Source organism: Fusarium fujikuroi, chromosome FFUJ_chr05 (assembly GCF_900079805.1).
Source record: "Fusarium fujikuroi IMI 58289 draft genome, chromosome FFUJ_chr05".
In the NCBI taxonomy this organism is placed as follows: Eukaryota; Fungi; Ascomycota; class Sordariomycetes; order Hypocreales; family Nectriaceae; genus Fusarium; species Fusarium fujikuroi.
The window spans coordinates 2,076,240-2,100,169 of NC_036626.1; the positions used below are offsets into that span (position 1 = coordinate 2,076,240).

At 49.1% G+C, this 23,930-nt stretch overlaps 9 protein-coding genes, besides 1 other annotated feature; 5 read left to right on the forward strand and 4 right to left on the reverse strand.

The window, feature by feature from the left end:
- Window positions 1–417: 417 nt before the first annotated feature.
- Window positions 418–499, forward strand: a tRNA (tRNA-Ser).
- Window positions 500–1,131: 632 nt separating this feature from the next.
- On the forward strand, window positions 1,132–2,715 carry FFUJ_07405 (related to cell division protein CDC50; the record flags this gene model as incomplete). XM_023577653.1 has 6 exons in its annotated part: window positions 1,132–1,231; window positions 1,295–1,331; window positions 1,397–1,493; window positions 1,566–2,343; window positions 2,394–2,556; window positions 2,607–2,715. 6 exons carry the CDS (start codon window positions 1,132–1,134, stop codon window positions 2,713–2,715), a joined length of 1,284 nt encoding a protein of 427 aa, XP_023430685.1.
- A 968-nt stretch (window positions 2,716–3,683) lies between these two features.
- On the reverse strand, window positions 3,684–6,998 carry FFUJ_07406 (probable transcription elongation complex subunit (CDC68); the record flags this gene model as incomplete). XM_023577654.1 has 5 exons in its annotated part: window positions 3,684–4,789; window positions 4,843–6,451; window positions 6,503–6,624; window positions 6,677–6,761; window positions 6,822–6,998. 5 exons carry the CDS (start codon window positions 6,996–6,998, stop codon window positions 3,684–3,686), a joined length of 3,099 nt encoding a protein of 1,032 aa, XP_023430686.1.
- A 1,325-nt stretch (window positions 6,999–8,323) lies between these two features.
- Window positions 8,324–9,003, forward strand: FFUJ_07407 (related to 4-carboxymuconolactone decarboxylase family protein; the record flags this gene model as incomplete). XM_023577655.1 has 3 exons in its annotated part: window positions 8,324–8,803; window positions 8,856–8,901; window positions 8,957–9,003. The coding sequence occupies 3 exons, from the start codon at window positions 8,324–8,326 to the stop codon at window positions 9,001–9,003; spliced, it is 573 nt and encodes a 190-aa protein (XP_023430687.1).
- A 510-nt stretch (window positions 9,004–9,513) lies between these two features.
- On the reverse strand, window positions 9,514–10,272 carry FFUJ_07408 (uncharacterized protein; the record flags this gene model as incomplete). Its single annotated transcript, XM_023577656.1, has 1 exon — window positions 9,514–10,272. The coding sequence occupies one exon, from the start codon at window positions 10,270–10,272 to the stop codon at window positions 9,514–9,516; it is 759 nt and encodes a 252-aa protein (XP_023430688.1).
- Window positions 10,273–11,777: 1,505 nt separating this feature from the next.
- Window positions 11,778–12,566, forward strand: FFUJ_07409 (related to MNORI-2 protein; the record flags this gene model as incomplete). The annotated part of the gene is made up of 1 exon (XM_023577657.1): window positions 11,778–12,566. The coding sequence occupies one exon, from the start codon at window positions 11,778–11,780 to the stop codon at window positions 12,564–12,566; it is 789 nt and encodes a 262-aa protein (XP_023430689.1).
- A 240-nt stretch (window positions 12,567–12,806) lies between these two features.
- FFUJ_07410 (related to gamma-glutamylcysteine synthetase light chain) lies at window positions 12,807–13,806 on the reverse strand (the record flags this gene model as incomplete). XM_023577658.1 has 2 exons in its annotated part: window positions 12,807–13,719; window positions 13,781–13,806. The coding sequence occupies 2 exons, from the start codon at window positions 13,804–13,806 to the stop codon at window positions 12,807–12,809; spliced, it is 939 nt and encodes a 312-aa protein (XP_023430690.1).
- Window positions 13,807–14,850: 1,044 nt separating this feature from the next.
- FFUJ_07411 (related to MAF1 Protein required for sorting of Mod5p) lies at window positions 14,851–18,831 on the forward strand (the record flags this gene model as incomplete). XM_023577659.1 has 6 exons in its annotated part: window positions 14,851–14,861; window positions 14,920–14,953; window positions 15,009–15,126; window positions 15,179–15,453; window positions 17,679–17,774; window positions 17,839–18,831. The coding sequence occupies 6 exons, from the start codon at window positions 14,851–14,853 to the stop codon at window positions 18,829–18,831; spliced, it is 1,527 nt and encodes a 508-aa protein (XP_023431440.1).
- Window positions 18,832–20,310: 1,479 nt separating this feature from the next.
- On the forward strand, window positions 20,311–21,099 carry FFUJ_07412 (uncharacterized protein; the record flags this gene model as incomplete). XM_023577660.1 has 2 exons in its annotated part: window positions 20,311–20,718; window positions 20,824–21,099. 2 exons carry the CDS (start codon window positions 20,311–20,313, stop codon window positions 21,097–21,099), a joined length of 684 nt encoding a protein of 227 aa, XP_023430691.1.
- Window positions 21,100–21,752: 653 nt separating this feature from the next.
- FFUJ_07413 (uncharacterized protein) lies at window positions 21,753–22,990 on the reverse strand (the record flags this gene model as incomplete). XM_023577662.1 has 3 exons in its annotated part: window positions 21,753–21,879; window positions 21,935–22,442; window positions 22,465–22,990. 3 exons carry the CDS (start codon window positions 22,988–22,990, stop codon window positions 21,753–21,755), a joined length of 1,161 nt encoding a protein of 386 aa, XP_023430692.1.
- Between the last annotated feature and the right edge of the window lie 940 nt (window positions 22,991–23,930).

Consider the following 23,930-nt stretch of genomic DNA (forward strand, 5'->3'; position numbering starts at 1 on the left):
GACCTATTATAGTTATCATTTGCACATGTTTGCGGATACTGGAAGTGGAATGCAACGGTAGTGTCTGTTACAGCATCACAAGACGAGGCATATGAGGAAAAGAGAGGACAGAGGAGAGAAGAAAGAGGAGGCGTATATACATACTCATGTAATTATATATATACGCATAATACTGTGACGAAGGAAGAACAGAAATTCGTCACTTGGTACAAGGCATGACTCGTTGTATCTGCTCGTTGTGATTTGTTGATACTAATAGAGGGCAATGGTAAAATTGGGAAAACTACCTGATTGTTTTCTTCATTTGGGCCAGACGCCAATGTTAGTTGAGGCAATATGGATGCTAAGACTATTAGAGGATGTCAAAATTTGGAAGGGGACTTGACTGCTAAAGTACGGCGGTATTCCACCCGAGAAGGCGCAGTGGCAGAGTGGTCTAATGCGATAGACTAGAAATCTATTCTCTTCGGAGGCGTCTGTTCGAATCAGGCCTGCGTCGGTGTTTCTTTTTAGATATAAAACCAAGCTCTAATCTATGCTTTGTTTCCTTTTTTATCTTTTACCTATAAAAGTATCTATTTTATAGCTACTTAAGCCATACTTGGTCATTCTACTAATGATGAAGATTTTAGGGGTCTTGTACGCTGAGAGACTCTTAGCCAACGGGGTCCGAAAAGCACCGCCTACTCCGTTGTAGCGCATATAAGCCACTAGAGGTAAGGTATCTAGGTATGTTTTAAATCATGGACTAGCAGACAAAGAGACTTCAACTTCTGGTAGAATTATAAAAAAAATAAACAAAAGCCCATACCTAGTTCAGGGCCTGCCTGCTTTGAAGTCGCCGACATTTTCCTGCGACCTCTAGGATGTGATCCATAAGGTAGGTAGGAATTTGAAGGACGGGGTGGCGGGCAACAAGGAGCGAGAGGTACGTACCTCTTCAAACACACACACGTAAGGCTTCACGAGCCACAGCGCGACCGTTGCAACCTTCCATCCTATCCCCGTCAGCTTCATCCATAAGTCGCATCTTTTCCCCCCTTCACATATCGACTCTCTCCATCGACAAAAAAACACCCTCACATCGCGCAGAGTAATCGCAGACCATTCGCAAATTCTGACGACGATACAATGGCCGACGAGCAGCCCCGTGGCATCGACCACACTGATTCCATCGATTCGAATGATGGCCCGAAGCAGCCGGACAAGAAGAAGAGCCGTCGCCCTGCGAGTGAGTGTGCCTCAGGGATGCGCGCGATGCGGGAGAGAATTCACATTAACTGATGCCTCGTAGATACTGCCTTTCGACAACAGCGTCTAAAGGCCTGGCAGTATGTCATAACCTCCCTCCTCCCGTTTACTCAATCGCCCCCTCGATACTGATACCTTGCGACAGGCCCATCCTCACACCAAAGACTGTCCTGCCTCTCTTCTTCGCCATCGGCATTATCTTCGCTCCCATCGGCGGTGCTCTTCTATACGCGAGCGCTCAGGTACAACACCCTTGATTCGTCTCGTTAGACTATACCCGCCCAAACCCAATTCTAATGCCCGAGCCTACCTAGGTCCAAGAGATCCGACTCGACTACACCGATTGCATTGAAAAAGCTCCCACCCTTGGCAAGGACGGTGGCGGCTTCAGGGGTATGCCAGGCAGTGCCGTCAGCACCGCATTCAAGAGTTCCAACACTTCAGTGAATGCACAGTGGGCCAAGGAGAGCAACGTCACCGTTAAGCTCGATAACGGCGTCAGCGTCTCGAACCCTCGATGCCATCTCAAGTTCACCATTCCAGAGGAGATGGGCCCGCCTGTTCTCTTCTACTACCACCTGACCAACTTCTACCAGAACCATCGCCGATATGTCCTCTCCTTCGACACCGACCAGCTCAAGGGCCACAAGCGATCTTACAACGACATTCATAACTCGGACTGCACTCCTCTGTACGGCGAGGGCGGCAAGCCTTATTATCCCTGCGGTCTGATCGCCAACTCCATGTTCAACGATACCTTCTCCAGCCCTGTGCTGTCGAACCCTCCCAAGGCCAGTAGCAATGATACGTGGGTATACCACATGCAAAACAACACGGGGATCTCGTGGGACAGCGACAAAGATCTCTACGGCAATACCGCGTACAACTACACTGACATCCTTCCCCCTCCCAACTGGCACGATCGCTACCCCAATGGATACACTAAGGACACGCCTCCTCCTAACCTCAAGGAGTGGGAGGCTTTCCAGGTCTGGATGCGGACGGCTGGTCTTCCTACTTTCAGCAAACTGTACCAGCGCAACAACACTCAGGCTATGTGGTCTGGGACTTATGATCTGGTGATTGACTACCGTAAGTCATTGTTTCCTCATTTTGAACAAGCGTATCTAATCTCGATATAGGCTTCCCTACTCTCAAGTACAAGGGCACCAAGTCCGTCATCATTTCTACTCGAACCGTTATTGGAGGACGCAATCCTTTCCTCGGCATTGCCTACGTTGTTGTCGGCGGTGTTTGTATTGTTCTCGGCACCGTGTTTACAGTTACTCATCTCATCCGCCCCAGGTTTGTCCCCCAGTCTGACAGTCGTTGACTTTATGCTAAATCCATGATAGAAAACTTGGAGATCACACTTATCTCTCGTGGAACAACGCCCCTGGTGCAAAGTCTGGTCCTAGCACTGCCGCCGCTTCGGGTCGCGAACTCCGTCCTGGTGAAGCTTAGACAGCTCGCGACGATTCGCGCGCTCTTCTCGCAGCTCCTACGAGCCCATCTCCCGCGTCTTTCGGATCACCGCCCAATGCATCAGGTGATCTCCTGGCCCCTCCCTGATCTGCACCGTCCTAGGTCACGTTCACCACCAACGATATGAGTTGTCCAGTACTCAAAGGCTAGTAGATGTCGTTCTGAGAGAGTGCCTTTGATCATGTTTGCTTGTCATGTTTCTCCATTATACGTCTCGTCGTTTTTCTGTACGACTACTCCTTTTTGCATTCTCCGACTGTTGCTTTACTTTGGTTTCGGGAGACTTGTATCGTAAAACATTGATCTCTTATACGTGTGCTACGTCGGCCTCGTGTGCCCTTCACCCAGCAGGTACCTGTCCTTTTGAACAAGAAAATATAAGGAAACGGGAAGGAGGAAGAGCAAGAATTGTGTTGGCTTCGTACTTATCTTTATATGGGCAGGGAGTTTGGGCGCGTTGCGATTCGGGAACAAGGATAGAATGAATTGAATTATTTACATACTCTCGAGTCCAATCACACGATCCGACGTTTAACAACGGGTTGCATATATGCTGTCTCTGAGGCGTGTGTTGACACGGAACAACAATCATCTAACGCCAACAAATTACAATGTAAAAGCGCTCAAAATCATGAATTATCTTATTGTTACTGATACAGCTGCCATTGATCCATCCTGACCATATCGATATCGATATCGATGAGTGAAGGAACTGTAAAAAAAAAAAAAAAACCTTACCTCCAGACCAGCTATTTGACATGATGTTCTGCGGCCTACATGTCCCCTTGAAGGAACTCGATGGCCTGTACTAAACGTTAAAACCAAGTAGGAAAATTGTATGTTTTTAGTACAAATGGTCAAGCAACCAACCAGCGTCTCCTAATCCCAAGTTCACGCCCAAAGAAATACCATCTTCTCACACCGAACCCCAGTCATTCTGCCACCGTTTAGCGCTTGCGCTTCTTCTTGCCTCCTCGGTCTTCGTCCTCCATGGCACTCTCGCGATCGCGCTTCTTAGCCTTGCGCTCGAGCTCATCCCAATCCTCACCCTCTTCGTCGGTGTCGAGCTCTGCATCTTCATCGTCGTCGCTTGCATTGCTGCCGAAATCGGATCCTTCGTCACTAGATTCAGACTCCTCATCGAATTCATCCTCGTCCATCTCAAAGGCCGATTCTTGCTCAGACTCACCCTCGCCGTCATCATCGTCAGAGTCAGCTTGCAGGAAAGACCAACCACCATCAGCAAAGAACTGGTGGGTGTCTGCAGTGACTGTCTTCATGATAGTTGGCCAGTTGAGGTTAAGGGGACCTTCTGTGTAGGCGATATCGGAGGAGTCGAGCCATTCCTTGACCTGGTCGAGGAACTCGACGGGGATGGTGTTGACGTGGTAAGGGGGTCGTGTAAAATCCTTGAAGACAAAGACCATATCAAAGTTCTTCAGGCCGAACTGAACACGTTCTAGGTGCGCAATCTCAACTTCCTCAATGGTGATGACCATAAAAGGAGGCTCGACAACCTGAATGAGGCAGTCCGTGGTAGGTTGCACAAAGACATTGCTTCGGAATGGCACACCATGGAAACCAAGGTCACGAACAGGCATGTCCACCTCGATACCTTCGTTGCGACCAGCCTCGGCAATCTTCTGAGCAAAGCCTTGGAACAGTCGATCCAGCTCGGCTCTGCGACGTCGTTCCTCTTGTTCTGCCTCGAACTCGTCCTCGTCACCATAACGGTACTTTCGCTTGCGGTTACCCGTCTCATCGAATTGAATGTCTGTGGCTTCTCGATAGAACTGAACATCCTTCGTCTTCTTCTTGTTGCCAACAATGATCGGGTCCTTGAGATGAATGTGAATGATGACAATCAACTCATGCTGACAAGGTTGGAAAAACAGGTGCTTGACGTTGGAAAATAGTATATCCACTCGGTGTTGTGCGTTGAGGGGTGAGATATATCGAATACCGTTCTGGTGAATCTCGACCTTGCCTGGTACTCGCTTGCCTTCCATAGCTGGACGGATATAGACATTGTCCAACACAGCTGGTCGTCGGTCTGGGTAACGGTTAGCATCCACTGATTCGAAAACATGTTTAGCTTTGACATACTCCGTATCTCGACGAGTTTGTCCTGCTCGACGACATCCTCCATGTCCTTCTTTTCCTGCTCCTTCTTAACCACATCGCGCTTCATGTTGGAGATCTGAGTTGCTATTTCATTATATCTCTCACCATCAGACGATCGGAAGGTCAAACTTCGAACGAAGTGCGCCGATGCATCTTCGAAGGGCTGGTCATCCTTTCGGCCTACGCCCTGACCAGGCGAAAGGAAATTGATGCGCAGGAATGCCCAATCGCCCTCGTCACTTTTACTCGCGTTCTTGATAGTGTTGATGTGGAAAGGAACAGGGCGGCCCATGATGGGCAAAACGACTGTGTTGTTCTTGATATCAACAACAACCTCGAGGTTCTTGATCTTGCTGGGAAACTGATTGTCTCTCTTGTAAGACTCGAAACGCTTGAACTTCTTGACCTCACCACCGTTCTGGCCACTCGTGGATTCTGAAAATCTGGCGAGACCCTCTCTTTGCTTTCTCGCTGCAAGTTCCTTCTGATGCTCCCGTCGCTTCTTCTCAAGGTCGTCGTTAGCGACTTGAGTTGTGCGTTCTGAGCGAAGTCTTGTACTTGTGATGTTCTTGGTCGCAACGGCACCAACCCGCGAGTCCTTCTTCTCCTTCTTAGGGGCAGGCTCTGCTTCTTCATCATCCTTGAAGAAGAACGAGTTGGCGTCAGCGCTTGTTGGGGCCTCAGCTGTGAACACCACGGGCTCTGCCGAAGTGACTCGAATGGTGTCTGTCAGGACGAGCGCATAGATCTTGCTGTTCTTATCCTGGGGGGACGGGTTCTCGATGTCTTGGAACCCGGTGTTGATGATGAGAGTCATACCGTCCTTCAGAACCCGCTGGTTCTTGGCGTTGAGAATCAAAGTAGGATCCTTGTTCTCTAATCCAATACCCCAACCAACGTTCTTTAGGAAATGCTTCTCCATATCTGGCTTCTTGCTCTTTATAATGCTGATGGCCCTGCCATAAACCTCTTTCGCTGTCATACCATCACGAATCTCCTTGATGATAGTGTTGTGAATGAGAGTAAGAAGCTTATAGTTGCTCTCCTGAGACTTGTTAGGGTCGACGAGGTAAGTTCGGGCGATGGTAGAGCAGTAGGACTTGTATCGAAGCCCCATGGCGGCAATGATGATGTTCGCGTGGAGGTTTTCGTCGTTGGGTTCACCGGCAAATCGAAGATCGTACTTGCCACCACTCTGGATCGAAGGTCCCAGGATCCAGTCCAGCTGAGTGGGATCGAGGTCCGAGGGAAGCTTGCCTTTGCTAGGCAACTCGACTGTCTTCCAGAATTGGTTGTCGTCGAGCTTCTTGTCAACCTTGTCGGCGAGTGCGGAGTGTTTGACTTTCTTTTCGGCATCGAGGATGTTGGACATTTCGTCGAGGAAGTAGGGGGTCATCAAGGCAACACAAGCCTTGGAGGCAGTTCGCATGGCTCGGAGTTCGCTCTCGTCCTTTACGGCAAAGGCGTAGGTAGAAAGGGCGGCGGAAATGTCGACTTGGGTCACATCCTTGCACTGGTCGTTGAAGAGCTTCTTCCACTCATCGACGAAGGGTCCTCGGGAGGTGTCTTTGGCAATGGTGCCGACCTTGTTCTGGATCGCATTTGTTAGGTCTGAACGACAATGGTTTTTTGACTGACTTACTCCTGCCTCCTTAATCTTATCGGCAAGCTTAATGAAGAGCTTCTCGTTTTCAGCGGCATCCTTGCCTCGCACAAGGACTTCGATTGGGAATCGGCCCCCTTTCAGCTGTTCGAGATGCTTGGCTATAATGGATTTAGTGTGAGTCATTTCGCGCAGGCAGAAATGCGGTCGCACCTTTCTTCGCTGTTGTGAGGATGTACAACGTGTCCAAGGTGAACAACATAAGGGTCGTCGGAAACTCGTATCCAAGAAGCCAGAACTAAGATATTGTTAGTGAATGCATCTCGCATTCGTTTCGAGTCGTCGTGGGATCGCATACGTGAATCGCATTGTTCTTGTGAAATTCGGGGATCTCTTCAACCTTGCCCATCATCACAATGAGGGACTGAGCGCCGTTGAACAGGCCATCCTTGGAGCGCAGGTCATTCTTCCAGGCAGTGACAAAGTGGGAGATGCGCTCCTGGAAGAGCTTGCTGTCAATCTTGATCTCGGCCATCGTTTCTGATGGAATCGTGATCGAGAGTGACGGTGGAAAGCTGAAGGAATAAAGAGCTGATGACGGGAGGTTGCGACGACGCGAGAAAAAGTGAGGTCGCGTTAATGATCCAAGCTGGAGCTCACTGTCACGTGATGTCCCGCAACGCGTTCCTTGGGTGACTGATGATGCAAGCTAGGTACCTATCTGTGGTGAACGACAGGGTAGTACTCCAAGCCATGAACAGTCCGGGTTTACTTCAGGTCTCTTCAGTCTTTCTAGCAAGCTCTTATTAATGTGCTTCTTTGTGTATGTTAAGGGGGTGCAAACCTCGAGAGCTGAAAGACCGCCAAAACGCAGTTGAGTTGGTGGAGCAACCAAGTCTAAGTCTAGCAATATCTCGAGATGGTGATTAGTGACGATGAACACGAACCCTCCCAAAGACGTGGGCAACTGTGGTCCACTTTCTTGTGCGAATTCAGGATGCGCCACAGATGTATAAGTCCATCTCTTTGAATATAGTCTCAAACTTCAACGCAGCCATTGTCTCGTAACGCCTCTTCTCACCTGAGATCGCATAGCCTTGTAGTCAGTAGTGGAGTAATGCCCATGCTCTTTATTTAAGACGGGATTAATCGAATACTATATTCCATCATGTCGTTTGCATAGTGTATTTAATAACATGAGTGAAGAATATAAAGAGTATTCGAGAACAAGAATAGAGCATACACAGTTATTTTTTGTCGAAACATCAGCTCAGCACATGCTCCTTATCAGGTCACTCTGGATACTCATCAGCAACACATTGAGGTTCGAACAGAGTGCTAGAGCTCTAGAAATTCGATTCATAGTCTTGAACAATTCCGAGCTCAGTAGCCGAGGTTTAGAGGAACCGCCTTTCTACCATGAATGCACCATAATCGAGAACGCGGAATGAATAGCCTGAAATATCCACGACTTACACTCCAATCCTTATATCCAACTTGAAAAGAACTTGATTGCGGTATGGAAAACTCCTTTATATTCTATCCGGTAGTTTTCAGGCTTGCTGCTTCTATGCCCGCACAATCTAGACACGTCAAACGTCAAATGCCGGAATTAACCTCCGTGTGTCGGCGCCGGTTTTCGGGAAGTGGAGTCGGGAGTTGCGATTCAAACCCGACCCCGCGCATGCCCGGGTGAACATATAACCAAACGCGAATGTCATACCTCTCACGTAACTTTTCTCACAACTTGTTTTCTCAACCTCATTTACTCCGCCACTTATAAGACACGCAGTTTCCCTCTCGTAACATTATCTCTGAACGCTCTTGTATCCATATCAACTTACACCATAATCTGCCATCATGCGGGTTCCTTACGTATCCAACCCTCCTGAGACCAAGTCCGAGGAGCATGCCGCCATTGTAAAGCGCATAGAAGAGCGCCGCGCCCCTCGACCTCTCCAGTCTCTGGATCTGGCTCTTCTTCACTCCCCTCACGTTGCTGATGGCTGGAACTCATTCCTCGGCGCTGTTCGTACCAAGACCTCTCTAAGCGACGACATTCGAGAGCTTGCAATTTCACGTATTGCTGTGTGCAACAAGGCCTGGTACGAATGGAAGCACCATGCGCCGCTAGCTGTCAAGGGCGGTGTATCCGAGGCTGGGCTTGAGGCTATCAAGGGTGAGGAACTTGGTGAGCGGCCTGCTGAGCTATCAGAGAAGCAATGGGCTGTGCTGCTGTACACGGATGAGATGACGAGGAACGTTCAGGTCAAGGATGAGACCTTTGATCGTCTGCGGGAGTATTTCAACGAACAAGAAATTGTGGAAATCACAGCCACGGTAAGACTGTCCCTTGTCCCTCTAGTCGTCAAACTCATCCTGACACCAACAGGTTGCATGCTACAACTGTGTAAGCCGTTTCTTGGTGGCACTTGACGGTAAGTTAAAGTCATAAATTCATCTCCTGTCTAACTAGAACTAACAATGCTACAGTCGGGGAGAGAAATGGTACAGGCCCTGAAGCTATCTCGGGTCATTGATAGACAGCTGTGTCCTGCCAATTTCCAGGAGTAGCAGCAAATTAAAAAAGAAGAAGCAGGTCTTTATCATGAATAGTGATTCATAAGACAAAAAACAAACAGAGTGTTAGAATAAGACAAAAGCAACCGTGCTAAGGAAATACCACGACTTAAGGCCGTGGGAAAGGGGTATCATCCCATCTACAGAAGTGAAGTGAAACTAAGAAACCAAACTCCTCATGAAATAAGCCCCGAGGCCCCATCCTCGCCAAACCAACCCGTCGTTAATCGTTGCTCATTCAACCATGCCTCCTGTGGTCGTGGTGAGTGTCCGCTGTCATGCTGGACTATGCTGTTTTGTTAACATGTTGGCGACCACCTGGCCGCACTTAGAACGCCGTGTAATGAGGATCGTGTAATGTCCGTGCTGTATCGTCGCACTTGACAACCTGTAAGAGTTATGCCGTGTGTAACCAGAAACCAAAACGAAAAGAAAACCTTGAAGTCTAGGACCAAACCGATGCTTCAAGATCACGGCGACTTGGAATATGACCTTGACATTGCGCGCTCAATTGAAGCATGACGCTGATGCATTTTAGGCGATGTTTGTAGTTCCTGAACAACTCCCGCCCAGCCCTTACGGCTAGGTTTTGGCACGGGCTCCGGGTGGTTAACGAGAGCCTGGGTGGTCAAACTGCGCAAAGGAGGACGGTTGATGACACCCTCCATTAAGCCTCTAGGAAGAGAAGGACGGGTTGGTGTTTTGGGGACCGGTGATTTTTCCAGATCCCTTGCCGTAGGTAGAGGGGGCGGCGGCGGCGGCGAAAGCTTCTCATGAGTAGTGGTACTTGTTTGTGATGCGACGACGCCCATATAAACGACAAGGAAGCGCATACGTAGCATATCGAGTCTACGAACCCGATCCTCTAACCTCGATCGCTTCGACGCCCACAGCAGCCTGGCGGAAGTCTTTAGCTTGGTGGTGTTCTCCTCGATCACCACACCATTGATATCCTCGCGCAAATCATCACCCGTCTTCTGAATCTCCCTTAGGAGCCGTGTCAAGCGTATCTTATCATCAAGGCGCTGCACCTTTGCAACGTCACGATCATAGCTCTCGTTCTCCTGTACAGAAAAGTCGGCAGTGTCAACAAATGTTGCAATTTCGAGCGGCGCCGCTTGGTACGCGGCCGTGTAAGAGGAGATGATCTGGACGAGGACGATGAGGGACAGGATGACAGCGATCAGAATGAGGATGATAGTCCACTGGAGCAGATTGAACTCGGCCATGGTTGAGCAGAGCGTCTTGATGGCGAGTCGAGGCGGAGGGTGAAGCTATCGCGCATGGTCCTTGGGGAGTTGTGTGTTTGTGGGAGAGAAAGGGGACAGAAGGGGAAGAGGCGCACACAATATGCAGGTGAAAGGCAAGGGACATGAGCGATGACGACGGGAAGAACAAGCGCAAGCGTAGCCAAATCCAACAACCCCAACAATCATGCCGTACAGTAGATACTGTATCTTAACCTATCTAGGAGAACCTGCGCGTTTATGTGCGCTCTAATTTATAACTAACAGAGGCACCTAATTTCTAGGCTCATACACAAGCCGAGCTTCCATATTCGTGCTGGACCACTTGGTGCAGATGGCTGGGGATCAAGCAGAACCCCTCCCCCCTGCAGGCGCATCTGCAACTAACGATAGCCCATAGAGACAGGGCAGGGTATTCAAGTCAGTCGGTCATCACATGGTCCTGGTCATGGTCATGGTCATGGCCAGTCCAGTGGGATAGGATGCGCGACTTGATGGCGTTGTAATTGTCTGACTGATACTACTTTGCATGGCCCATAAGTATGGGTAAGCGTGAGGTGCCATGATGATGATGTACGCGGAAGTGCCGGGCGGAAGAAACGGTCAAGACGGTATCTGGTGATGCTGACTGATGGAGGTTAACACAAAACGTACTCAAAGAACGATGCGTGGCCATCGTAGCTTGTTAATGTCATAGTTTAAGAGGATGCACCACGAACCTGCTCAAGATTGGCAGTATCCAAAAACTAATGCTGCGCTGCCGAACCGTCCAGCGGGTTTTCACATTGCATTGGCGGATGGATTGCATTCCGAGTGGGTTCATCTGCAGGTTGAGTATCACCATCGGTTGGATGTGACCAATTCTCGCAGGACACTAGTGTCTTAGATCCTCAGAGCGCCTAAGCCCATGAAAGCATGGATATCGAGGTCTGGAATTAGGGTTAGGGGAAGGGCAGCACCTTGGTGGATCAATTTAGGGCTTGAGGAGGAGAAAGAAAGAGAGCTGAAAGACATTAATTTGTTGAGGTGAAAGTTATGAAAGACATCTAGTACAGTATGTATTGGATATTTGAACAATGCATTCCCCGGCGATTCAAGTTTATGGGGGAGGGGGGTAAAGAGAAGTTGGCTGGGTTGACGTTGTTGTCATAAGTCGGAAGAAACTTGATTCGTTACTTACTGAAGGCTTTAGCCGCTGTCAGTTTGGCACCCAGTAAAAAGTTCTCGGGCCGTTGAAGGCGTGAGCGAAGTGGTGCCAATGGAATTATGCATTCCTCTTCTCTTCTCTCCTCTCCTCTCCCTTGTCCCTTAGGCAAGGTTCTGACATCCCACTGACTTCATCGATGCCATGTACCTGCGCCAGTCTTGCAGCTTATCACAATCATCGGATCTTTCTCCACTGATATCGCCTGTTTCTGCATTCTCTGTTACCACCCTCGTCCTCCAGCTCCCAAGAACCCTCAACAATATTACAAACCTACCTACTCATGGCGACGAATACAGCGACGGTGACGGCTGACCCCGCGCCGCAAGCGCACCAGTTTCCCCTCCCAAAGATCCTCGAATACCCCGCGTCGACCCCGCCAATCCTTATCACCCAAGGTGCCGAGGGTCGCCTCTACAAAACCACTTACTTATTACGCGATATTCCCTGCGCCCTCAAGTATCGCCCTCCTAAGCCCTGGCGTCACCCGATTCTTGATCAGCGGCTCACCAAGCACCGTATCCTTTCAGAAGCTCGTATTCTTGCAAAGTGTCGCCGCGATGGGGTCCGTGTACCAGCTGTGTATGCTGTGGATGAATCTGCTGGGTGGTTGATGCTGGAATGGATACCCGGAGGCCCTGTCCGAAAGAGTATCAATGGGCGGCTCGGAAATAGAACTGAGGGGATAGAGAGCGATGTTGAGCTGAAGGACCTCATGCGAAAAATCGGTACTGCTATTGGCAACATGCACAAAATCGGCATCGTCCATGGTGACTTAACCACAAGCAACATGATGTTGCAACCCCCAGCTAACCCCCAAGACGGTAATTCCTTACATGGGGAATTGGTTATTATCGATCTGGGTCTTGCGAGTGGAAGTATTTCAGACGAAGACCGGGCAGTTGATCTCTACGTTCTGGAGAGAGCATTTGGTAGCACACATCCAAGAGCAGAGTGCCTCTTTCCAGAGGTGCTCGAAGCCTATGGCCAGACCTTCAAGCAGGCCAAGATTGTTCTCAAGAAGCTAGAAGACGTGCGGATGAGAGGCCGCAAACGAAGCATGCTTGGGTAAACAAAAAGAAAAACAGAAAAGCCGTCTTGCAGCCAATTTCCCTACCATAGTGTCTAAACTCCGTGTATCTGATGCTCGCTGTTTTGCCAAACAAAAACCAAATGGACAAATGATGCTACTACATTCCATCTTATGTGGCTTGGAGATCCAATATGCCAGAAACCCAATGGTTCACCATCTCTTCCTTTTTCTCTTTCTTTGTCTTTCCTCTCTTTCCCGGCCGACAAGGAACTTGTCCAACTATGGTGCCACCAGCTCCGCTCCAGCAAAATATCCCTTATTCTCTATGACGCCTCGATCCTGTACGAATGCCGTGTATCGCACTACCCATTCGGGGACAATCTCTCCAGTCAAACCCTTACCGCTGTTGCCGGGATCAGCAAGAAGACCTGCGCTTTTCGGCCCGTGGCTAAGGAGTTCTCGAAGAGTGCCGTGCGGAAGAATATCGATACAGTCGTTGTGAACATGCAATTCCACACCTTCTTGGTCGGCTAGCTTTTTCAGCGGGGGTGGGACATCGCAGCAGTTTCGCAGATTGATCTGGTCGATGACGGGCCGGACGCTCGCACGCTTGATGAAAGCGCCAAGTTTCTCGCTGCCAAACTCGGCTACAGCAAGACGCTTCACGAGGCCTTGCTTGTGCAGGCCCTCGAACACCTTCCAAGTCGCAAGCTCCTCTTCAAGGTTCCCCTGTTGGGCATTGGTCTTGTCCGCCTCCCATTCGCAGTTTCCTTCGAACGAAATGCCAGGAAAAGATACAATTAAGAGGTCGATGGTTTGAATGCCGAGTTCTCTCCGGACCAAATCCAGAGCCTCTTTGACATGTTGTTCCCCAGCAGCTACTGACATACCCGGGAGAACAAAAAACTTGACAGTGATCTCATACTGACTGGGTTCCTCTTGGAGGCCAGCGGCATTCCAATTAATGCGAGGAACGTATAGCGCATCGCCTTCTTGTTCAGTCCAGAGGTCGACGACTGTGTGCTTGCCTTTGGCCGTGTCGCCGTTCGTGAAGCCGTTTGTTTCTTGCGCATCGATCGCATAATCGCGCTGAGCTTCGGCGATGTTGTCCCGCAGGGAATTGACGAGTTCGAGGTTGGATCTGCTGTTGCCGGGTTTACGGATAATGGAGGGGCCTGCCAACATGACATTGCTGCCGAGAGGGGTTTTGTAAGCATCCATGAAAACTGCAGAGAAGTGAGATGGATACATACGCAGTAGATAGAATGAGTCTCGTCATGGTGAAATTATGAGAAGATACGAGAGAGATAGTCCCAACAAACAAACGAGAAGAGAACGGTTTGAGGAGAGACTTTTAGTAGACAAGAGGGAAATTTTTCGCCGTCGGGGTCCTCAAGGCGTAAACTCGGACACGCCAGTATTAAACCTGCAGACCAAAATACCTAGTCTATCCCATGGCACGCCCACTGCTGAAATACGTGGGGTAAAGCAGATAGCTTAGTAATGTCTAATCATTTGAGGTCAGAGTTATTAATCACAAGCGAAGTTTGAGGTTTGTGTAATGATTCTACTGTATTTATGTTTGTCATGGCCGCAAATACCGAATCATTGCTACGGGACAGAACTGAGTGGGAGGCTGGCTCTGAATGGCCATGAAAGGTTTGGGACCTGACATCAGTAGGAGCGCATAGTCGCGTGCTTGACAAGTGAGATGGTCAATTGATGACAGTGCCCATTACCATGTCTTTCACATTGAGGTCGGAGATTCTTTTATCATTCTCTGTGTACGTGGGGTTCAAGTATTTACCAACCTTACTTAGTAGGTAGAGTAAGGTGTGTCGGCACTATGGCCTCCTTGTCGCCGTTGAATATGCAGAAGCATGTAGTGGATGCCAATCACAATGACATTGGCTGGTTCAATTACTCTGATAACTGCTTTATTGGAGACAGGATCGAATAATATACTACTGGTATGCAACTCGAGAGAGAATACCTACTACCTAAAGGTAGCTAATTCGCCTTAACTTTAGGTACCTTAGGTAGCTTATCTGTGCTAACCTTAGATGGCGTCTGGCGCTCAGTGTAGCCACCCACTGAAATGACCGGGGGTCCAGACCTGGCCCAGTAGGCGGATTGGCTGGAGCCTGGACCACCTTACCTCACTCACTTCATCATTGGGTTTGTCGGCCTGAGCCAACTCGTCACCAACCCGCCAAAATTGCTTCCGTGTCCACCTTGAAGCCAGAATTGCTTCCTCTGTCATCTTTCGAAACCTCACCCTGCCTTTTATCTGTACGCCTCCAAGCAGGCTCGATAGACCATCATGGCCATTCAGTATGCTTCTCCGCGGCATACCAACTTTTTCCGCCTGCTGACTGAGAGCCAACTACAGATATCTCATTCTCCTATCCCGTCAGGGCAAAGTGGTGTGTCTTGGTTGCTCACATGCGCAGCTTCAACAGCACTGACTAGTCATGACAGCGTCTTGCCAAATGGTTCACAACACTCTCCCCCAAGGACAAGGCCAAGATCGTCAAGGATGTATCTCAGCTTGTGCTCGCTCGAAGAACGCGCATGTGCAACTTTCTAGAATATAAGGGTCAGTTTCCTAACCCCTTTGTTTTGATAACCTTGAGCTAACCAGTATGTAGATACAAAGATTGTCTATCGCCGATATGCATCACTCTTCTTCATCGCTGGATGCTCCTCCGAAGATAACGAGCTGATCACCCTCGAAATTATCCACCGATATGTCGAGCAGATGGACAAGTACTACGGCAACGTTTGCGAGCTTGACATCATCTTCTCTTTCACCAAGGCATACTATATCCTTGACGAAATCCTCCTCGCCGGCGAGCTGCAGGAAACGAGCAAAAAGAATGTTCTTCGCTGCATCGGCCAGCAGGACTCCCTTGAAGATATGGAGGTAAGTCATGACCAGCTTGATAAACTATGAAGTTTTGTGATAGCCCGGCAACCTACACCCACCCACTCACCCGCCAAATCGTCGCAAGACAGCTGACGCCAAGCCTCCAACAAGGTCGAGGACGAGGTTACAAAGATCATGTAAACCTCCTTGACGACCTTTTAATTGCTACCCAACATCAATTCGACACCGCTCCCGAAGCGTCGGATAGAGGCGATCGATCAATACCTACCAAGCGTTTTCATACGAGTTGCAGTAAATTTACTGGCCGAGAATTAACTTTGGTTCAACAGGCCGACGAACAAGTATTGGCGTCGCTCAAGGAGTCAGGAATTCTGTAATGGGAAAGTCTCAGGCGGCTGAGCATCTCTTCGATGGGAAGAGAGGACACGCATGTTTGCATCGTGGGAATAGGCGCAGGTGGTGTTTTGGGAGTCTCGGACCGTGTTGGTCTTGTTTTGTAGATCTTTGACGGTGGAAAACCACCTTCTTTCGTATCAAGAGATGAGGCCTGTGGGCGATGATGTTGCGACAGCTACGACGAGCAGCGCAGAGAGATTGTCTCCGGTCCTCGACCCGGTATCGGTCAAATGTCGACGCAACATTGAGAGGAGAGCGAGCCTTGAACAACAGCAATGATCATCATCAGAGGCTGCATTCCACTGAAAGTAGTCTGGCCTAGCACGTTGGGCCACCTCCTGTGCTTATCGAAGCCGAAATCAGCCGCACTGCTCAGTCGCAACACCTCGGCCCACAACTGGAATCAAGAGAAAACGATTGACCTCATATGCTTGTTTCTGTTTCTTGTTTCTTGTTTCTCCAATTTCCAACTGACGTTAAACGGTGACTGAAGATGGATCTGGCCCATCCATCAAAGGGGATGGACCATTTCATCCTAGGGGTCGACTGAAGCGCGTGGTTTCGGAGTTCAGCCCCATTCGCTATCGCTGATCAATCACGTGGAGTTGCCGCCAGGGCATTCCCCCTATTACGATACGCCAAACTTACACATTCGGGTCTTCGAACAACGGATCGTAATCAAGGACATGTGCGAAACGATTGGATTGTAAGTTGGCACTGAAGAATTGATCAAAACAGAGTCCCTGAGGTTTGTCTCATGAGAGCCAAAGAATGAAGCATGAGGCTTACAGGGGGTCTCTTGGCTCCCGTTGATATCCATGGCTTAACTGGCAGTACCGAGAACTGGCGCGATCCCCGGAATTCTTCAACATTGGCCGGACCAGGGCCGGGGCCGGTCCAAGCTCAAGCCAATTCAACTCAGCTCTCAGCAAAAGTGACTGATTTTGAGATCCCGTGGCTGGCTGCAGCAAAGGATCACACCAGATTTGAGTGGACTCAAATGTCTTTGTTTGACGAGAACGCAACGCAACCGAGAGACAGAGTTACCGTTCATCCGCTAACCTCAGACAGCCCAACAGGCCATCCCATTCTACTTCAACCATTCTATCCCGAAGCCGGTCAATTCCATCCACTCAAAGCCTATCCATCCATATCCATCCTTTCGATTGCGGCCCCTCAATCAGTCGTCCTGTGTTTCCTTGGTCTCATAAACTAACCAGGTTCCTGCCTTATCTATTTGCTTATTGCTTATTCACATAGATGTATTCACCAACTCAACCCCAACCTCAACCCTGTTACTTGCTTATCTCTATCCAAAACCCCCCCTTTCATCATCATTTGAATCGACCAGGCTCTCGGCAATCTCCTGTCCAATCCTTGATCTGATCAGTGCCTATTATTATCTCCCGTCATCGCCAGCCAATCTCTTTTTTATCTCCGGTCTTCTAGATTCTCAGGTTCCTTGCTGGCTGCACTGTATCTCCCAACGTTACGGTAACGAATCTGCCGCCGATTACTCCGTCCAGGGCATTAGAAATTACCACCGCGATTTAAGTTCCTGACCTCGCCCCTCCCGAACTGTACCTGCTCCTGACCCGGCGATCGTTAATTCCCGACTTCCTTCCGCCTACTTTCAATCATTCTCACCCTGACACTATTATCCCCCTCTTTCTCCTCAATCATCAATACCCCATATCGCCGCATTATCGATTGTCGCAACCAATTTCGACATCGTGTTTTATGACATCGGCCATCGTACGCTTACCGCCATCTTTCCCATATCGCGACAACTATCACCTTCCGACTCCGGCCCACCGCGACTCCACGCTGACGCAATCTGTTCCCTTGACTGCTCCCTCAATCAGTCAGTCGCATCACGCATTTACGGCCCAGCGCATCAACACCGCGACATTCCCACCACAGAATCGACCTCAAAGTGCCCTTCAGCTTCCAAGATGAAGGTTAGCAGCCCCAGGACTCCGCGGAGGAACCCCTCATCTGACATATGCTAACGCGCACATACAGTATCTACCAGTACAAGACTTCGAAGCGGTGACGAGCGCGCTGAACTTCAACACACCCGACTGTAGCGTGACCGGCGGATGCGATCTCTACACAACGAAATCAACAGGCTCTGACAAGAAGCTCTACAAGAACATCGACAACGATCTGAACTCGCAACATGAAGCCCTTCTCAAGCTCGGCGCCAGCCTATCACCGCCTGAGCGCGCTCACATGCTTGCTACTTCACCGAGCATGCAGCTGTTTTCACACTCAAGTGCTTTCGGCCCCTTGTCTGAGCTCTCGAGTCGCAAGACATTTGCATACCTCATCGCGACGCTGAATGCGAGTCACCCTCACTACGATTTCTCTCATGTCCTTCGACCTAACGACTTCAAACGCGAGCGAAACCTGCGTCGCGTCATGGTGAACCTCGATTCAATTCTTCAAAACGTAAGACCTAACTTCGAGCCCAAATCTCTCGGTTCCTCGCTAGGCAGTGAGACAACCTCGATATGGGGCCCCCAATGCTGGTCATTGATCGACAAGGAGATGCACCTCAACGAGTGTACTATTTTCAGCTACAACCCCGAGAGCGACCCCTTTGAAGAAGACGAGAGTGCAATCTGGGCTTCACACTACTTCTTCTTCAACCGCACCTTGAAAAGAGTGGCATATCTTTACGTCCGCGTTGTGCCAGTTATCTCGTCTCATAGCCCAACTCTCCGACCCACAAATCTGGCCAGGAACCACAGCAATCAACGGGATCTCGCATCAGCTGGTGCGCAGAAACGCGCCAACTACTGGCTTGGTGATCAAGACGCCGAGTTAGTGCCATATAATGAGGACGACGAGGAGCTCATTGACGACGGTCTTTTTTGGAATCGTGGAGAGAACGGAGATCTCGTTGCCTATTCAGATGAAGACTTCGACGAGGATATCGAGGATATGGACATGCTCGATAGCAGTCCTGACAGGTCCATGAGCGATGATGTCGCCGGCCGTATGGAGATCTAGGGTTGATTCGATCCAAATCGTCATGATAGATCGGTTCTTCGAGAAACGGCCTCTTCGGTTCGAAACCGAGCATCAACCGTATTTCTCTGAAATCATTATTTGCTGCATTATTTCAACATTCAACACTATCCTAATCTCAACTAGGGTTGCTCGATACCAACAAATCGAGACAAACGAAGCTGAATAGCAAACGACTTTTGCCTCGCTTTTTTGTATTTTGCGAGCATTTTTACTGTATGCTCTTTTCTTTCGACATGCCATTTGCTTAGTATGAAAGTGTGAGGCCCGGTTAGGCTTCTGGTCGGTGAGAGCGGCTGGAATTCCGCGACATGAGGCGTTTCTGGGTCCGCTTGTCAACCTGCTATTCCTGGAGATGATTGCAGGCTTCTCTGTTCTAATTACTGCATTTTTTTCCCCCTCTATCTCTGCTTTCTTTTTCAAGCATTGTTATTCTATATCCTTTAACCTGGGTTTGGCTTTGGCTGCTTTTGATTGGAATACCGCCTGACACGGCTATGCCTGGATGTATGATGAGAAATCGTGGCTCGGTGTCGGTGTCGTCTCGTTTGGGAACGGCATGGGATGATAGTTGGCGCTAGCGGCATGGGAACTCGGGTGAGAGTAACGACCTGGTTTTATGGTGATGATATACATGATGGGTTGAGGGATGCATGCCATGGGCTAGCCAGGCTGGTAATTGCTTTGACACGATATTGCGAATTCATGATTTCAAATTCCCAATGGCTTTACTCATCAGTACTGGATAAGTACCTTAGTTGAAAGTCATCACTGTTTCCTCGACATTGAGTTCAGTCGAGAGCAAGTCTATGCGTAAGAAGACACGTGTAGCCGGGATGACGCAAACAGCTGTATACATCTAGGATTCATTCGTTACGCAGGCACCGTCAAGCATTCAAATTTGGCTTGAACTGTCTTTGACATGACTTTATCGTTGAGTGTGGGGTCGGGTGTGTCTTAGGTATATGCCAACCATATTCAAATACATCTTGATTCCTGCAGCGGCCGTTACCATCTTCCATGGAACTTTGAAATTAGCCGGCCGTTCAGACACTTGAGCATGCCACAAAGTTGATACATGGACAGTATGCCAGTTGGCTTCTCAACGGCATGTATTTGAGTTCGTCGTTGGTTCGTCGTTGGTTCGTCGTTGGTTCGTCGTTGGTTCTTTGTTTGATTTTGGTTTTGGTGGCGAAGAGGTTCTGGTGGGTGGTTTTGGGTGTGGTACATGTATCATGTAACTGTGTTACTTTTGGGGTTATCTCGAGGGTTCACAAAGGATATTTACTCTCTGATGTGTACTCAGAGATGAGGGTGAGAGTTGACTTTGGGAAAGGAGCCCGTAGCTTCAGTCTATACAATCTGAAAGCCTATTTCATCAACACATGGGTATCGTCAGAGTCAACGTGGTTGAGACATGTCCGATGTCTAGTTTCCAGGTTATCTCACAATGGACAAGAGATGGCCAATTTGGCTGCGAGTCTTGTTGGGAAACGGAATGCCACACTTGGTCTGGAGCGGATGAATGCAAACGTTGCTATCGCCCTCAAGGAACTCGGCCTCGACATTGTGGATGCTCAGCAGGCCATAGAGACAGTAAGGACTTTCAAATCGCCTGAGGAGGTCAAATGCATTGTCGCATCTCTTCGCGCAACAGAGGTCGCTGTGGGCAGACTCCGTGATGCAGTCTCACCAGGTCTTGCGGAGAACCAACTCTGGTCAGTCATGCACAAATCCTTAATTGAGCAGAATGGAGACTATGTCGAGACTCGACTCCTCACCGCTGGGCCACGAGCAAACACTTGGTTCCAGGAGTCAGCGAGTTATGCCATCTCGAAGAACGACCTCGTGGTTCTAGACACAGATGTAGTCGGTTGCCATGGATAGTACTCTGACTTCTCACGAACGCTTCACGCTGGCCCGGATCCTCCTACCGAGGAGCAAAAGTAGACATACAGAACTGCACTTGCACAGGTCAATCACAACATGAGGATCGTCAGGCCGGACTTGACCTTTGGCGACTATACAGATCTCGCATGGGATATTCCTGAGCAGTATTGGGCTAACCGGTATTTTGTCTCAGCGCATGGCTGTGGTCTCACGGAGGAGGATCCGTATTTGCATCATCGAGGAGATTTCCCAGATTCTGGCTATGATGGTGTTATCGAACCGGGCATGGTACTTTGCGTTGAGAGTTATATTGGCAATGAGGGTGGCACACAGGGTGTCAAGCTGGAACGGCAGTCCTAATCACCGAGACAGGGATTCAGGTTTTGTCAAAGTTTCCCTTTGAGGAGGCTACGCTGAAGTGACTGGTGCAAGTCAACTATTCTTCTATACTGTCTTGTCCGACAGTCCACCCGTCCTCTGGATATGAACACGAATCAATCCATCGGGAACTAATAAGGCAAGCATTCGAGCTGAGAGCATTGCCCGCAAGATCGATCATAGAACTTTGCTCCTCTATCATTAGCCGAAATGCCCATACTCTCTTTGGGGATCGATGAAAGGTAACATTGGGAAACAACCCAGCCAAATACCACACAGCTCTCATCCTCCAAACATGCTCGGGCACACATCTCGACGCTCCCCTGGAACATTGGCATGGATCTGTAATTTGGGTCATTGCTGTTGAAATTTCCCTGGGTACCACCGCAGAGACTAGTAGTCTCTGTTGGAACAGCACAGGTTGGTTTGTATTCACCCACATAGATGTCGTCAATAGCTACATAACGGACGGCAGCCTGGCTGTTAAGTCTGATCAAGGCATAGAGGTGGTCGTTCATTGCTCCTTGGAAGATCGAAGTGCGTTGGACGTATTTAAAAGGGGCGCCTTTCGGAACAAAGACTTTCTCGTTATGGACATGGCCATATCTCTGAGTGGCGATGATGAAGGAGAAACCTCAGTCTTGGTCAGGGTCAGAAACAGGAGCATATGAGAACCAGGCTTGGTACTTCTTCGTCGAGTCTAGGGATATGGGCCTCCACATATCAGATCCAAGGGTAGAGCCCGGTCCTGAGCTAACAAGTCTTATGTGACGTTAGCTTTGAGGAGTCTGGGAGCGCTGATATGTATCCGACTTACGCAAACTGGTCACCACTATGAGCACGCGGTACGTCCTGAGAGGTGCTGCTCTTTTGTTGAAATGGTACGGCGATACCGGCGAACTGCCCCATATAGTCCCATCTGTTCTCGCCCGTATTGTCTCCCTCAAAGCTTGGGTCCTCGATAGAAACTGAGACAACGGGACATGATTCTGATGAAGTTGTTGAAGTCCATAGGCTTTCTGTTACCGACGTGCTTTCGGATGACGATAGCGATGTAAGCAGTGTTGTGGTGGTGTCAATGCTTGTGGGCACGCCGCTAGTCACAGTCGTGGCATCAATGGTTGTAGTAGGTCCGTCGAATGTGGCGATATCAATAGTGGAAGTATCGGTTGAGACCTTTCTGTCTCCTGAGCTGACTATCTCAGTTGTTGCATATGATACGGTAGTGTCAGTTGATGTTCTAGGCTCGATTGAAGTTGAGTGAGCAGTGGTGGCTGCATCGGCGGTTGCAGTCGACTCGTTGGATGCAGTGGGGATGATTGAAGCTGCTGTATCAGTAGTATCAACGCGAATCAGTAAGAAGGCCTGAATTAGAGGTGTTGTCTGGAGTCGAGCTGTTGCTTGGTTCCGATTCATCAGTTGAGGCAGTGGTAGTGGTAGTGGCCCTCGTCGTGGTAGGATCGTCGCTTGTCGTTACAGCAGCCAAAGTCGATCCAAAGCTATTTGGCGAAGTCGATGTCGATGTCTCAGAATCGAACTCGGAATCAGAGATAGCTGGAGGGTTGTCAGAGGCTGTATAGTCTGAAAAGCTGGCACTCAAGGTTGTGGTTTGCGGCCAAGTTATAGCTGAAGAACCACTCAACGCTGTTGGGACAAGTTCGCCAGCACCGGTAGAACCTGAATAGTCTGTTGAATATGAGGCGTCCAGACTTTGCGCGGTTCCAGCTTTTGGACCGATCACCGTTGAGGTACCTGAGATCCACGACAAAAGTGATGTATACTTAGGGTGAGAATGTGGTTTACATTTTCCAGCCTCAGCAACAGAGACGCTCGATGCTGCCAATACAATGGCAAGCACTCTTGAAGCCACCATATCCGCATCCGTCTTTTAAAACGAGTAGGCATCTACTCTATTGCACATGATTTTGGCGGGCGAGTGTCCCTTTTTGTCCAACCAGAGTGGTAGTCAAGAAATAACCATACCTCCAAGAAGCGCAATTCTAGATGCATTTAGAACGAACGGGAACCAGATAAAGCAAGCACTAGATCCCAGCCGGTCGATCTAACAGGGAACAATTACAATCAATAGCATACGGTTGTGACATAGCGTCAGGGGTACAGAGCTTGAAGTGGTGAAAAGGACTGATGCTTGGCCGTTTATTATGGACTTGGGCAATTTTATTCTGCGGCGCCATTTCTCTAGTTTTAAATAGTTCCATGGACTAGGCTCTACAGACTTTATTGACAACCTGCGAACCACGTTCAAAAGGAACCGCAATATTCCAAAGCTTTTATTGACGACACCCATTCGTGCATGTCTCCAAGCATTGGATAGAGACTGGAGATGCCATGAGTAAGCGCCCAGAAGTCTTCTCATATCAAGACGAAGGAGACGAAGAAGCGAGCCGTGATCGCTCTAGGAAAACTGAAGTTGCTAGTGAACCAAAGGCAGTACTTCTTTACTAATATTTTTATTCTGTTATGGAGGAAAAACAAGAAGAGAGTGACATCATGACTCAGTAATTAGCTCTGGTCTTTCAACAGTTCTTTTTGTTATTAGTTCTCAATCAAGTATCGCATCCTTGCCTTAGTAAGATAAGATTCCTTGAAGAACTTGTACGGATAGAAGATGCACTTTAACAAGTGCAAGACAGAACCTAGATGAAGCAAGAGAAATCCATAGCAAGTATCAGTCGATCTCACTCTATATATTCAGCCTACTAAAGATAAACGATGACCATTGCTTCAAGTTCCTGGAGATCAGAAGTCATCAATGTGTCCATATCTTCCCTGTAACATAAGCGTTTCTATGT